Raw genomic sequence first — 14836 nt, 5'->3', positions numbered from 1 at the left:
AAAAGTACCCCATGTGTACTATGAAATATACTGCTGTATTTTTGATGTTGTGCGCCTATATTTCTGCTGGAGGTCCTGGACATCTTGTTTAGACACATGGCATCATGGATTCTATCAAATACCAACAGATAAAAAATCAATAAGTGACTGACTCTGTTAGAAATCTTATAATGGGCCATGTTTGGATCTTCCAACCGTACAATAATCCAAACACAAACCTCAAAAACACAAAAATGGGTCACTGAACACAAAACCAAGCTTCTGCTGGCCATTCCAGTCCTCTGACCTGAACCCTGTAGAAAACAAGTGGGTGAACTGAATAGAAGACGCACCAACATGGAGCTGGGAATCTAAAGGGTCTGGAGTGATTCTGGATGAAGGAATGGTCTCTGATCTCTTGTCAGGTGTTCTCTAACCTCATCAGGCATTATAGGAGAAAATATAGAGCTGTTAAACTGGCAAATGGAGGTTTCAAAAAGTATTGAATAAAAGGGTATATATATGTGTGTGTGTGTGTGTGTGTGTGTATATATATATATATATATATGAAATCTTTATTGTTCATTATTATATATCATTCTCTTATGTTTCGATATTTTAATATATTTAAAAATAATAATAAAATACAATAATATTAATATCTAAAATTCTATAATATATAATATCACATACAATTCTTTATTATTATTATTATTATTATATTTTGGAATTTAATATTTGTTTTTAGGTATTATTATTATTATTATTATGCCAAATGTATATAACCCCTTTATTTTTAAATTATTTCACCATTATTAACCTTAATGCTGTGACTCAGATGATTATGTCTATATACAGGTTTTCAATAAACTTATCAGAAGGTACAAATATCTGGAGAAGGCCTTTGAGGAGGAAATCAAAAAGGTAACTAATGTGGATGCCATGTTCTTGCTATTATCAATATATAATGATAATGTGGAGGATGTTCCACATAGGTTGATATACTGTATGTTTTGATCCATATGTCTTCTCCCCGCATAGCTTCTTCTCTTCCTGAAGGCCTTCACTGAGTCTGAGCAGACCAAACTAGCCATGCTAACAGGCATCCTTTTGGCCAACGGCACACTGCTGCCACCTATCCTCACCAGCCTCTTCAGCGATAACCTTGTCAAAGAAGGTTTGTGCTTTGTGTCTTCTTCCTCTTGAAGGAGTGGGAAAAATATGTATTGAATGAATTATTGGCTTGAGAGATTTTTTATTTATTTATTTTTTTGCATTGGCAGTGAATTCTTCATTTCACTATTTTAGAAATGTATTCAAGTATGTGCTGTTTTCCCCACTGTCTGCTTTGTAGGAATATCAGCCTCTTTTGCGGTGAAGATGTTTAAAGCTTGGATAGCAGAGAAGGACGCCAATGCGGTGACATCTGCCCTTAGAAAAGCTAACCTGGATAAGAAGCTCCTGGTATGATTGTTGATGATCAGTTCTGATACTGAATTCATTAACCTCTGATAATTATGAGGAGATAATGAACCATTTTGCAGATAAATTATGTTTCCATGGAGATGTTCATCACCTGGCAGATGCGTCTTAACACCCCTAAAAACACTCATGACCTTCATGCACACAGTACAACAAAATCCATGCAGATTATATAACAAAAAATAAAGGTTTTGATATTCAATCACAGGTTGTAAATAATTGAAAACAGTTTGGACACAATCACAGTTATGATGCTATTTCTAAATTCATAAGGTTTCTGAAATGACCTGTAGTTACGAACTACATCATGTTTGGTGGTGGTACGATTTTTTTATGCTTTTGAAAAATGTGTCTTATGCTCATCAAGGCTGCATTTGTTTGATAAAAAATGCAGTATTATTGTGAAATATTATTATAATTTACAATGACTTTTCAATATATACAGTATATATGTGACCCTGGATCACAAAACCAGTCATAAGTCGCTGGGGTATATTTGTAGCAATAGCCAAAAATACATTTTTTGGGTCAAAATTATCAATTTTTCTTTTATGCCAAAAATCATTAGGCTATAAAGTAAAGATCATGTTCCATGAAGATATTTTGTAAATTTCTGACCGTACATTTTTGATTAGTAATATGCATTGTCAAGAACTTCATTTGGACAACTTTAAAGGCGATTTTCTCAATATTTACATTTTTTTGCACCCTCAGATTCCAGATTTTCAAATAGTTGTATCTCAGCCAAATATTGTCGAAAAATTGACACTTAAGACTGGTCACATATAATAAAATGTCATTTATTTCTGTGATGCAAAGCTGAATTTCAATCTTCAGCGTCACATGACCCTTCAAAGTCATTCTATTATGCTGATTTGCTGCTCAAGAAACATTTCTTACTATTATCAATGTTTAAAACATTGTTCATTTTTTGATGAATAGAAAATTCAAAAGAACAGAATTGTTTGTAACAAAAAATCTTATAGGCCTTATAGGACTTTTTTTTTGGCTTAAACAAATACAGAAATTTTGTTTCTCAGAGTGCTGATGCTGGAGTGTGTAATTTCTGTTCCACTATCATCCCTGAAAATAATTGCAAAAACAATGATGAATCAATCATATTTTCTCCATCTTTCCCTCATCTTCCATCAAAATCGAGCTGGGAAATGAGAAAGTATTTTAACATGGGACTATTGGCACACTTCACCTTCTTAGTCTTAAAGGTTAAAGGTTCTTCCGAGTTCCTCTTGTAGTTAATCTAATTGTGTAATCTGCTCTGACTTCAGGAACTCTTCCCTGCCAATAAGCAGAATGTGGAGCACTTCTCAATGTACTTCACTGAGGCAGGACTGAAGGAGCTGTCAGACTTCCTGCGCGTGCAGCAGTCTCTGGGCACACGCAAGGAGCTTCAGAAAGAGCTGCAGGAGCGCCTGTCGCAGCAGTGTCCCATCAGAGAGGTGAAGCATCCACTCATGTTAAACGCTGCTTCTCAACTGCTTTTGCTTCAAGATCCAGGTTTTATATTGGTCATTAAGGATTGTCACGTTAGTCCTTAAGTCCTTAAAATGTTCCGTATGTTCTGGTGTGAATTGTGCTCAGATCGTGGTGTATGTGAAAGAGGAGATGAAGAAGAATGATCTTCAGGAGCAGGCTGTGATTGGCCTACTGTGGACCTGCCTCATGAATGCTGTTGAATGGAATAAGAAAGAGGAGCTGGTCACCGAACAGGCCCTCAAACACCTGAAGGCACAGTATCAACACCCAGACTTTATAATGCCACATTGATATTTATAATGCTCATATCTGTCTTCTCATATCTAAATCATCATTAAACTTCAAAGTGTTTTGTAGCTATACTACATGTTTTTAGTAATTAAGTTACACCATTCTTACACTACAATGATCACCGCTGAATCGCTTCAGCTATAATCACTGACGCTGTCTACACTGAGAGTCTGTTACAGACGATACACATGAATTTGCAAAAAATATATATATATATCATAAAAAAGAATACATTTTATATTACTTCGCCCTGTTACATCAAAGTCAGTTTGTGATTTTTTTTTAATAAATTATTTATTTTATAATTTATTATATAATTTTTTTTTTTTTTTTGTGAAATTTGTCTAATATTTCAAGATAACCCTTGCAAAAATTGTCAAATTAAAGTCAAGTCAGATTTATTTGTATAGAGCTTTTCACAATACACATTGTTTCAAAGCAACTTTGCAAAAAATAATGATGTTAATGTTTACAATATTACAATATCTTAAGATTGTCAAGCCTTATAGTCGTATTTAGCAAATTAGAGCGGGACGATAATATAGTTTGCATTTCATGACAATACAAGTAATCAAACAATATGCTATATAGTATACTCTATCTATCTATCTATCTATCTATCTATCTATCTATCCATTGATCTATCTATCTATCTATCGAGCTATATATCGAGCTATCTATCTATCTATCTATCATCAAGCTATCTGTCTATCTTATCTATCTATCAGGCTATTTATTTATTTATCTATCTATCTATCGAGCTATCTATCTCTCTCTCTCTCTCTATATATATAGGTGACAATAGAGCTACATTTTGCAACAAAATAAAAAAGCAGAGACCTAAGATTTGTGATTATATATCATTTTATGTGAGTGTATGGATAAACTGGATATACTTATATCTCCAACTTTATATGTAAAGCTGTGATAATATCATTTTACATTTTTCGATGATACAACAATCAACTGCTTGAGATTCATTTCTTTTGATCTTTTGTTATATAAAATACAATTTCAACTACTAAAATAGTTTTTGAACTTATTTTATTTCCAAATTTCTGTGTAGAATTGGCAGCCTCCAGCCATTGCAGCTTAACACATCGCAACAAGTCATGTGCTTCCAGTATAGATCTGTGTAAGAGAGAGACAGTGATGCTGGAATGATAATCATGATTGTTTCTCCTGTAGCACTTTGCACCTCTCCTGGCTGTGTTCAGTACTCAGGGCCAATCAGAGCTGGTCTTACTGCTCAAGATTCAGGAGTACTGTTACGACAACATCCACTTCATGAAATCCTTCTCCAAAATAGTGGTGCTCTTCTACAAAGGTACCCATGTCTCACCTGATCAGTGTTTTACAGTTTTTCTCAATTGTGACCCTGCACCACAAAATCAGTCTTAAGTGTCAATTTTTCAAAATTGAGATTTCTACATCACCTGAAAGCTGAATAAATAAGCTTTCCATTGATGTATGGTTTGTTAGGATAGGACAATATTTAGCAGAGATACAGATGCAAAAAAATCAAAATATTGAGAAAATCGCCTTTAAAATTGTCCAAATGAATTCTTAGCAATGCATATTACTAATCAAAAATTACGTTTTGATATATTTACAGTAGTAAATTTACAAAATATCTTCGTGGAATATGATATTTACTTAATATACTAATGATTTTTGGCATAAAAGAAAAATCAATAATTTTGACCCATACAGTTTATTTTTGGCTATTGCTACAAATATACCCCAGCGACTTAAGACTGGTTTTGTGGTCCAGGGTCACAATTGCTTTGGCACATTTTTCGAAACAGTCTTAACATTCACAACTGTTTGCTAGAACCTCAGAACTTTATTGCATGTCTGCAAAATGTAGTTACTCAGCCAAAACATTTCATTCATGCTTCAAAACCTAGTTATCTAGGTAATTTGGCCAAGGCCACCAAAATATAAAGTATTTTTGTCATTGTGTGACCCACACTTGTCAAAATGTTTAGTTGTTTTTTTCACCATGACAGTCAACCATGGAAACCATGGTTTTATAAAAAAAATCTGATATTTGTTGAGTCAATAGTACATAGAAAAAAAAGTGCAGGTGCATCTCAATAAATTAGAATGTCGTGGAAAAGTTAATTTATTTCAGTAATTCAACTCAAATTGTGAAACTCGTGTATTAAATAAATTCAATGCACACAGACTGAAGTAGTTTAAGTCTTTGGTTCTTTTAATTGTGATGATTTTGGCTAACATTTAACAAAATCCCACCAATTTTGGACTGAGGCTGGGGTCAAGACATCAAGACCCACCACACACAGACGTGTCAAGGAATTTGGCTACAGTTGTCGTATTCCTCTTGTTAGGCCACAAGAGGAAGTCTGGAGGAAGGGTGGAGAAGCTCATAGCCCAAGTTGCTTGAAGTCCGGTGTTAAGTTTCCACAGTCTGTGATGATTTGGGGTGCAATGTCATCTGCTGGTGTTGGTCCATTGTGTTTTTTGAAAACCAAAGTCACTGCACCCGTTTACCAAGAAATTTTGGAGCACTTCATGCTTCACTTCATGCAGAAACAAGAGACCAAAAAATGCAGATGAGCTGAAGGCCATTGTCAAAGAAACCTGGGCTTCCATACCACCTCAGCAGTGCCACAAACTGATCACCTCCATGTCACGCCGAATTGAGGCAGTAATCAAAGCAAAAGGAGCCCCTACCAAGTATTGAGTACACATACAGTAAATGAACATACTTTCCAGAAGGCCAACAATTCACTAAAAATGTTTTTTTTTTTTTTTTATTGGTCTTACGAAGTATTCTAATTTGTTGAGATAGTGAATTGGTGGGTTTTTGTTAAATGTGAGCCAAAGTCATCACAATTAAAATAACCAAAGATTTAAACTACTTCAGTCTGTGTGCATTGAATTTATTTAATACACGAGTTTCACAATTTGAGTTGAATTACTGAAATAAATTAACTTTTCCACGTGATTATAATTTATTGAGATGCACCTGTATATGAACATTTGTATTTATACAGTACATATATTTTTGTACGAATGTATTACATGTAAAGTAGTGTGAAGTGTAACAGTGCACTCTGTTACAGTAGTATTACCTGATGTAAACTATGGCAACAGTTTGGATGACAGTTACTGTACTGAAATGCAGAAGGCTGCACTTCTTATGTATGCCATATTTCCTTTCAAAAGTACAAATTTACACATTACTGTATGTGGGATATTGATTGAAAGAGACTGTTTCAAAATGTTTGAATTATTGAGGATATGGTCGATCTCCCAATTTTTAGCTGCACCCTTCAGCCATTGTAAGGCCATGATTGACAACATTATTTCATCTGATATGCGCCTCTGTTCTTGGCCTCTTCTTCCTCTTCCTCTGTTTTGCCTCTGTACACTTCCATGCATCCTTACTCCTCTGCTTCCTCTCGGCTGTTGACCTGATCGTTTTCTGGATGTTCATCTATCGTCAGAATTTGTATCTCTTGTGTTGTGCTCTGTCTATGTATGCTTTCCAATTGAAGGTTCATGAGATGCACCTTTGAGCTATTTCAGAGAACTGGTTTATAATTGGTTGATCTATATTCTCTTCATTAGTGAGAGTCAAGATTCACTTTCACAATTCATGACAAATTTACAAAAAGTCTAATAGAAATGTGGAGAAAATATGCTTGACAGTTTATGACAACTAGATCAATCATTTTGCATTTAATGACTTGTACGATGAACTAATAACTACATGTTTTGAGGGATAAGACTATCGCACAGAGAACTATATAATACATTTTGAGCAACATGACATTAACAACTCATAATGTAGGAAACAGCAGACAAATGTACATAATCAGTTGCATGAATGTACCAAAGCAATCGCAACTTGTTCAAAAGAATGAGAAACTGCTTTTTTGATGTTCACAAGTGACTAGATGATGTGGAGGTTGAAGTTTTGAGAATTTCATTTCTGTTCTGAGAAATGCACCAAAGCAACTGACAAAAACTGTAAGGATAAATTATAGGCAAGGTAAGATATGGTGTATGTTTCTCATTCCACAGCTGATGTCCTTAGTGAGGAAGCCATTTTGAAATGGTACAAAGACGCCCATGCTGCCAAAGGAAAAAGTGTATTTCTGGAGCAAATGAAGAAATTTGTGGAGTGGCTTCATAATGCGGAGGAAGGTGAGGAATTATATTGGATAAAAATATCCTCTGCCAAACAAAATGTAAATCTCAAGCACATTTTTTCTTAATTCTCTCTCCCACAGAGTCTGAGTCAGAGGGGGAAGACGACTAATAATTTTGAGCATCCTGAAGATTTTCTGGGCTTTACACTGTCAGCTCTCTGTGACCAGCTTTTTAGTGCATATTTAGGCTCTTTGTCATTACATTTGTGTCCAGAGGGACAAATCACATACACTGAGGCCCAATCCAGGGAAAAGCTTCTGAGCTCTGTATAAAGAGTGGAGGAAGCTACATATAGACAGCCTTTAATAACAAACACTTTAACATGGATTTTATATTAATGCCGTTCAGGTACTGCGTTTCCTGCAACTGATTTTCATTTGAACAAACACGTGTATATGTCGTATGGGACTGCTTTGAATCTTTTTATGAATAAAAAGTGTTTTATATGTACTCTATTTCAAGAATTTGACTCTTTTACTTTGTCTGACTCATCTTTATCTCCTCATTTCTAAGTCACTTTGGATAAAGGCATCTGCCAAATGAATAAATGTTGATTAGGACTATATTAAAGGCTTTTAGTTCTACAAATTATGCCAAGGACAAATCCTTTACTTTCTCACTCACATATTGATTAATGTATTTTAAACATTAACATGAAGAGAAGAATTTTGAATTTCATTATAGAGCTGGCTCATTATCATTCAGAGACTTTATAAATGAAAATGTATCTTAAAATTAATTACTTTTTAAAATAATGTTTCTGAATAAGCCTCTAAACTGGGCAAATATATCACCCAAAAAATCTAAAGAAAAAAAAATAGATATTGTAATTTTAGGGCTAATTAGAATTGGCCTATTTTATTTATTTATTTATTTATTTATTTATTTAGGGAAATAAGCACATTTCCCCTCAGTGGTATTTGATTTCATGTATTTTATCAAATCACATAAGTTTGTAAGAAACTGATTAATTTTCCAAAAAGATTTTTAATTATAGTAATATAATGTACCACATGCTGATCAGAGGGATGTAATGCCAGAGTAAAGTAAAGCCACAACTTGCACAACAGTGTTCAGATCATCTTTTTTCCTGACAAAATCAATATAATGCAATATTTCTATCTGCTGAATGTAATCTTTTTCATATTCCAAGCTTGTCTGCTGCACTGGGGACATCACATGCATGTGCGAGTCGTGAAAATTATGAAAATAAATCAAGTAAAATAAATTAAGTAACTAAGCTGTTTTATGCATGGTAACTGTAATATTATTACTGAAATCTTATTAGTAATTAGTTACACTACTAGTTATTGCAAAAAGTAATATTATTACAGTAACTAGTTACTGCCCAACACTGGTGACATGTCAGGTCTCAGAGAAATTTAGTAAAATATAATGTCCTCTACTGAGACAAAAACTTCATAGCTGGGTGAGTCTCAGGATGATATATTTTCCTTTTCTTTACGGCAACAAGTGGGATACTCACATGCTTCATTTGGTGGCGTGTTGTCAGCAGAGGGCAGTGTGGAGGCTGTAGTGTGTGACCCTCCTCCTCCGCAGAAGAAGCCGCTCTTCTTCTCCTCTCCTCTCATTGGTGGCGCGTGCTCTGCTGTGTCTGTCCGAGTTGGCGCGAACGTGCACGCCGGCGCGAGACAAAGAGCATCCTGCACTCCCGAAGAAACTACACCGGTATCCTGTTATCGGTCAAGTTTACGAGTGATAGCTGTCTGTCGAGGAGTTATGGCTGATAAAGAAGGTCAGTATGGTTCCGTGGCATTCGGGGTTCTCTCTTTTAGCGGCGGTGGTTAAATGAAGCCGGTAGCGGCAGCGGTGTTGGTGTGAGTTCAGCACAGGCCGAATCCCGCCATAACGACACAGTGCTGCTACATTAGTACAGTTCACACATTAGAGCTTATTATGAGCACACAGTAGCTGTTTTGCGGCGTATATGTATTATTATTATGATGGGAACGTGTTAGGAAGTATCTAAACTATTAAGCTGTTTAGTTAAATTAGCGTCGAATTAGCTGCGGCTTGTTTGTTTGGCTTTTAAGTTGAAGTGTGTGAATGTGGGATGCGTCGCTTCATTTCAGGAAGCTTTCAGTGTTGTTTTGGATTTTTTGTGTTGCTAACTGATAATAAATGAAAAATATTTTGGCAGTGTGCACTAAATTCGCTTTGAAGTCGCTTTCCAGAGAGTTTGACAGATTGAACAATATTGGTTGCATCTTCATCTTCCAGTAGACTTGCTTATATATTAGACGGAAAGTCATTTATTGTCTTACAGTAATTGGGGGGGACTTTATGATCTTAACTACATATTCAAGTTGCTCTAAAAAAAAAAAAAAGGTGTCTGTGTTGGAGGCGTTTTGACAGATCTCTTGTTTTCCCGCCCCTTTTTGTTACAGCTGCATTTGATGACGCGGTGGAGGAGAGGGTGATAAACGAAGAATATAAAATATGGAAGAAAAACACACCGTTTCTTTACGATCTGGTGATGACCCACGCGCTGGAGTGGCCCAGTCTTACTGCTCAGTGGTTGCCAGATGTCACCAGGTAATACACATTCACACCTACTGACATTGGCTTTGAAATAGGAATGAAACCATTGTTTTGCTATTCAGTTCAGTGGAAGAAAATTGCTTTATTCACTGCTGTGAAGTGACATGGCTGATGCAGTTTATCAATAGGCAAATTTGTCAATTATTTTCATTATTGATTTTGATTAGTTGTTGCTGCCCTACTTTGAAACATTTCATTTATCGAGTGTGTGTGGCTTCAAATAATCTTTTCAACATGTTTGGTGGGTTTTTCCCATGATGCCATGATAATGGTGACGTTTCAGCTTCACTGCTTTAGGGATGCGGGTAATGAATATAGTTCGGATAGTGATTTTCATCACAGCTGTACAATGTGCATTTTTATAAAGGTCAGTGTAAATAAGCACACTTGTCATCTGTTTCACAGACCTGAAGGAAAGGATTTTAGCGTACACCGTCTGGTTCTCGGCACACATACCTCTGATGAGCAGAATCACCTGGTTATTGCCAGTGTCCAGCTGCCCAATGATGATGCCCAGTTTGATGCCTCGCATTATGACAGCGAAAAAGGAGGTGAGTGACTTATATATGATGTTCAGATCTTGAACTAAATTGTGACTCCATCTCCACCTGTGTACTTATCTCATGTTGTCACACCTGTTTCTCTTCGTTCACAGAGTTTGGTGGTTTTGGCTCAGTAAGTGGCAAGATAGAGATTGAAATCAAGATTAATCATGAGGGAGAAGTGAACAGGGCTCGCTACATGCCACAGAACCCCTGCATCATTGCCACCAAGACCCCCACTAGTGATGTGCTGGTCTTTGACTACACCAAACACCCCTCCAAACCTGGTATGAGCAATTCTGGAAAAGTTATGTCACTTTTAGCTCAATGTATTTAGCAGCATTGCCTAAAAGGCAATTGTTTTTAAGACAGCATTTTAACATGTAAACATAATAGCTCAAATATAGCACACTATTTAAAGCGCTGCACTAAAAAATAAATTCTAGGTAATAATGGGAGACTTGGCTTTTTATTTCCAAGCTACTTGTCAACTCAGTGTTTGTTAGTATTAAGTATTCCCTCTAAATTTACACTCTTTGTGTTCCCTTCCTGTGCTCCTGGAAGACCCCTCTGGAGAGTGCACTCCTGACCTGCGTCTGAGGGGACATCAGAAAGAAGGATATGGTCTTTCCTGGAACCCCAACCTGAGTGGCTGCCTACTGAGTGCATCTGATGATCACGTAAGCCATTTGTACAATTGCTATCATTGACTTAATTATATGGTGACCACAGCTGTACATTTGCAAACATGCTGAGGTGTCAAGATGTTACTTTTGTACCCTTCATTTGTTTTTAAATTCAGCCAACACTAAATGTTTGAGTTCTTCTGCTTTTTCTGCAGACCATCTGTCTGTGGGACATCAGTACAGTGCCAAAGGAGGGGAAAATAGTGGATGCTAAGACCATTTTCACTGGTCACACGGCTGTAGTGGAGGACGTGTCTTGGCACCTGCTGCATGAGTCTCTCTTTGGGTCTGTTGCAGATGACCAGAAGCTTATGATGTAAGTTCTTTGTCTTGCTGTGTGTTTCTGTACTCTGAATGACTTTTAGCACGACGTGTAATTTTAAAAAGGCATGTAACAGTTTGAATTGTGGTTATATAGTGCAAGCAGTATTTTTTTAATCTGGTTTCTCCCCTTTCTTTAGCTGGGACACACGCTCCAATAACACATCCAAACCCAGTCATGCAGTAGATGCCCACACTGCAGAGGTCAACTGTTTGTCCTTCAATCCCTACAGCGAGTTCATTCTGGCCACCGGTTCTGCTGACAAAGTGAGAACTAAATTGAGCAATTGGTTCTGTCACACCTGTTAACACTTATTAAATGTGCTTCTATATTTAGACCTCTGAATTGTGCTTTTTGTCTCTCACAGACTGTTGCATTGTGGGATCTGCGAAACCTGAAGCTGAAACTTCACTCATTTGAATCGCACAAAGATGAAATCTTTCAGGTATCAAATCCCCTCCTTCCATGATTGTAGATGAAATTAAAGTTAAATGAGTGTGATGATAAGCTCTTCAAATGTGTCCACAGGTTCAGTGGTCACCCCATAATGAGACCATTCTGGCTTCTAGTGGAACAGACAGGCGACTCAATGTTTGGGACCTCAGGTGGGTTGTTTCATCTTCATTTTACTCACTACTACGGCTGAAATGTAAAATACTTTATTATTATTATTATCTTTTACATGGTTAACGAGAATTCATTGTTTTTCTTGTAGTAAAATCGGTGAGGAACAGTCACCAGAAGATGCAGAGGATGGACCTCCAGAGCTACTGGTGAGTAGTAATGTTGTTCAGTAGTAATGTAGTTATTGTGCTTTTCTCTGAGGTCGTGTTATTCACATTTTATTTTCTAAAAAATTTAGTTCATCCATGGAGGCCATACAGCCAAGATTTCTGACTTCTCTTGGAATCCAAATGAACCGTGGGTGATTTGCTCCGTGTCTGAGGACAACATCATGCAAGTCTGGCAGATGGTAAGGACACTTTCAGCTTTTAAGCCTATTTGTTACAACTTTGAATTTTCCATCAGCTCCTCTGCAATAAATAAACATCAGCTCAAGTGTATGCCACCCCTAAAAATGGATGTTGGGGGGAAAAAGTTGTTTGTGCAAAAGAATTAGCATAACCTTTCTAGTTTTGTCGGTAACACTTTATAATAAATGCACAATATGAATTATTAGGTAAGCATTAGTAAATAGTCGATTCATCCTTTATAAAGCATTGTTCCAACATTAATAGGCATTAGTAAGCAGTTTATAAATACAGCTATAAAAGTTTTGTTCTTGAGCATATCTATACTGTTTAATAATTGTATTTTCATACTTTATTAATGATCAATTTATCATTTGTAAATTATTACATTATTTACAAACAAGTTATTTAGGAGTTGTCAGTGGTCCATAAGATCATTTATAAAGTGTAAGTAAATGATTAATAATCTATTTAAATACATTTATAAATCTTATTTAGATGCATGATAATAGTTGCTCAGTGAGTTAATAAATGCTATATTAACACATTCCTGCTGTAATTCATGATTAAGTCAGGTAGTTATAAAACATTTAGTAGTTGCCAGCCATCTATTTTTGAGAAATATTTTTTCAAGATGTAAAAAATGAAACTGTACACTTGATTAAAAAATAAATAAAAAAAACCTCTGCAATTTCATAGAAAAAATTAAATATTCAAGTTTACAGTTTAATTTGGTTCTGTTAGGAAGATAAGGGAGCCTTTAAATCTCCTTTGCAATAGATATGCTTATAGATCAAGGCATTTATAGCTGTATTTATAAACTGCTTACTAATGACTATTAATGTTGAGACAATGGTTTATAAAGGATGAACTGACTATTTACTAATGCTTACCTAATGATTCATAGCGTGTAGTTATTATAAAGTGTTACTTTATCTTATAGCTCTGTTTTATATGCATATTTCTATTTATTTAGGCCGAGAACATCTACAATGATGAGGACCCAGAGGGGGCAGCAGACACTGAGGTTCAGGGATAAAACAGCTCTTTATACCACCCCACTCTCAGCATAAGACAAAACTCTTCTAAAAACTGTCTGTCTACACGCAAGTGAAGAACTTAAGTGCTCTCCCCTAAGTAATGGAAAAGGAATAATTGACTATTTCCCCACCAGGCATTTTCTACTACTATGTTAATAGAGTATTTTTCTAAGAAAAATGTCAGTTGATCATTGGTCAATATCTGAATGAGACAAATGAACCTTCTCATCTCTTCCCACCAGTGTCTCATGACGATTTCCTTGCAGTTTAAGTATACTTAAAGTATTACTTAATATCAGAAAAGTGTATACAGGTGTGTAGTATATTGTGACCAGAGTGCAGTGGTACAATGTTGATGTTCAGTAGTTTTTTTTTTGTTTTTGTTTTTTTTAATTATTTTAAACTTGCCCTACAAATGCATTTTCACGTTTAAGTATCCATTTAATTACTGGCTAGATGTATTGATAACTTAAGCTCTTGTGTACTCTTTACTTTGAGCTTCATGTATCAGTCAGGTGGTGTTTAATGTCTTTTTAATATTGTGACTTTTCAATGTTTTTCTCCTGTATGTCCATACCGTTGTACAGAACATTATGAATAAACTGTTTTTGTTGATAAAATTTATTTTATGTTATGGTGACACAGCTTTTGTAAGATTTTCTATGTCAAGTGCAGTGTATATCTCTTATATACATTACCAAGTTTCAAAATGTGAGAAATTGTGCGTGAACCAGGCAGCAGAAAATGATTACCATTGTTAACCAATCAGAAAAGTTGTAGGTGACTGCATGCCTATGGCATGAGTTAGGGGCGGGGCTACCTGTTTGTCTGTGGGCTTGGCCCTTGCCAGCTTTCAAGCTTCACTGCAAGCTCTGGTCAGGTGCACTGAAAGGAATGGTGCGATTTTTGAGGAAAGACGTGTTTTTGTTTGTTTGTGGTCAATTATGGGATTTATAATTAAGGGTTTTTGAAATCAATTATGTAGTATAGTAAATATCAAGTTGCCTTAAGATAAAACGCAGGTAGTGTTTCGTACTGTTTATTTATTTTAGTTCTTTGGTACAGGTATGTAGGATTGTACTTGTAAGAGAATTTTGTCCATTTTCACGTGGGAGTCAATATACCTGAAAACAGACAAAACAATAAACCTGAGACCACAGGATAAAAGATAGCAAACACTTATGGACAGGCCTATCACACACCCTTCCTCCCTCATGCCCATGTCCAGAATTTGCTGCAGGTCCCTCTCATAAGTGATCACAAAAAGATTTATTTGAGATGG

General features: G+C 35.9%; 2 protein-coding genes across 3 annotated transcripts in view; both read left to right on the top strand.

Annotated features, from left to right (window-relative positions):
- The window catches only part of bzw2 (basic leucine zipper and W2 domains 2), a 21840-nt gene extending 13954 nt beyond the window's left edge, over nucleotides 1-7886 (top strand). For both annotated transcript variants that reach the window (XM_058754387.1, XM_058754388.1), the window contains exons 5-12: nucleotides 838-903; nucleotides 1021-1156; nucleotides 1334-1443; nucleotides 2748-2918; nucleotides 3061-3207; nucleotides 4435-4573; nucleotides 7303-7425; nucleotides 7512-7886. In XM_058754387.1, the coding sequence (XP_058610370.1) occupies nucleotides 838-903; nucleotides 1021-1156; nucleotides 1334-1443; nucleotides 2748-2918; nucleotides 3061-3207; nucleotides 4435-4573; nucleotides 7303-7425; nucleotides 7512-7540 (921 nt within the window). In that variant the 3' untranslated portion in view covers nucleotides 7541-7886. The remainder of the gene's footprint in view (nucleotides 1-837; nucleotides 904-1020; nucleotides 1157-1333; nucleotides 1444-2747; nucleotides 2919-3060; nucleotides 3208-4434; nucleotides 4574-7302; nucleotides 7426-7511) is intronic.
- A 1118-nt stretch (nucleotides 7887-9004) lies between these two features.
- Nucleotides 9005-14779, top strand: rbbp4 (retinoblastoma binding protein 4). The gene is made up of 12 exons (XM_058753623.1): nucleotides 9005-9187; nucleotides 9840-9987; nucleotides 10399-10544; nucleotides 10649-10822; nucleotides 11100-11215; nucleotides 11377-11537; nucleotides 11683-11809; nucleotides 11911-11988; nucleotides 12072-12148; nucleotides 12259-12316; nucleotides 12406-12516; nucleotides 13491-14779. Exons 1-12 carry the CDS (start codon nucleotides 9172-9174, stop codon nucleotides 13551-13553), a joined length of 1275 nt encoding a protein of 424 aa, XP_058609606.1. The 5' UTR covers nucleotides 9005-9171; the 3' UTR covers nucleotides 13554-14779.
- Nucleotides 14780-14836: the final 57 nt, after the last annotated feature.

Source organism: Onychostoma macrolepis, chromosome 19 (genome assembly GCF_012432095.1).
Source record: "Onychostoma macrolepis isolate SWU-2019 chromosome 19, ASM1243209v1, whole genome shotgun sequence".
Classification (NCBI taxonomy): Eukaryota; Metazoa; Chordata; class Actinopteri; order Cypriniformes; family Cyprinidae; genus Onychostoma; species Onychostoma macrolepis.
This window is presented reverse-complemented; position numbering and strand designations above follow the sequence as displayed.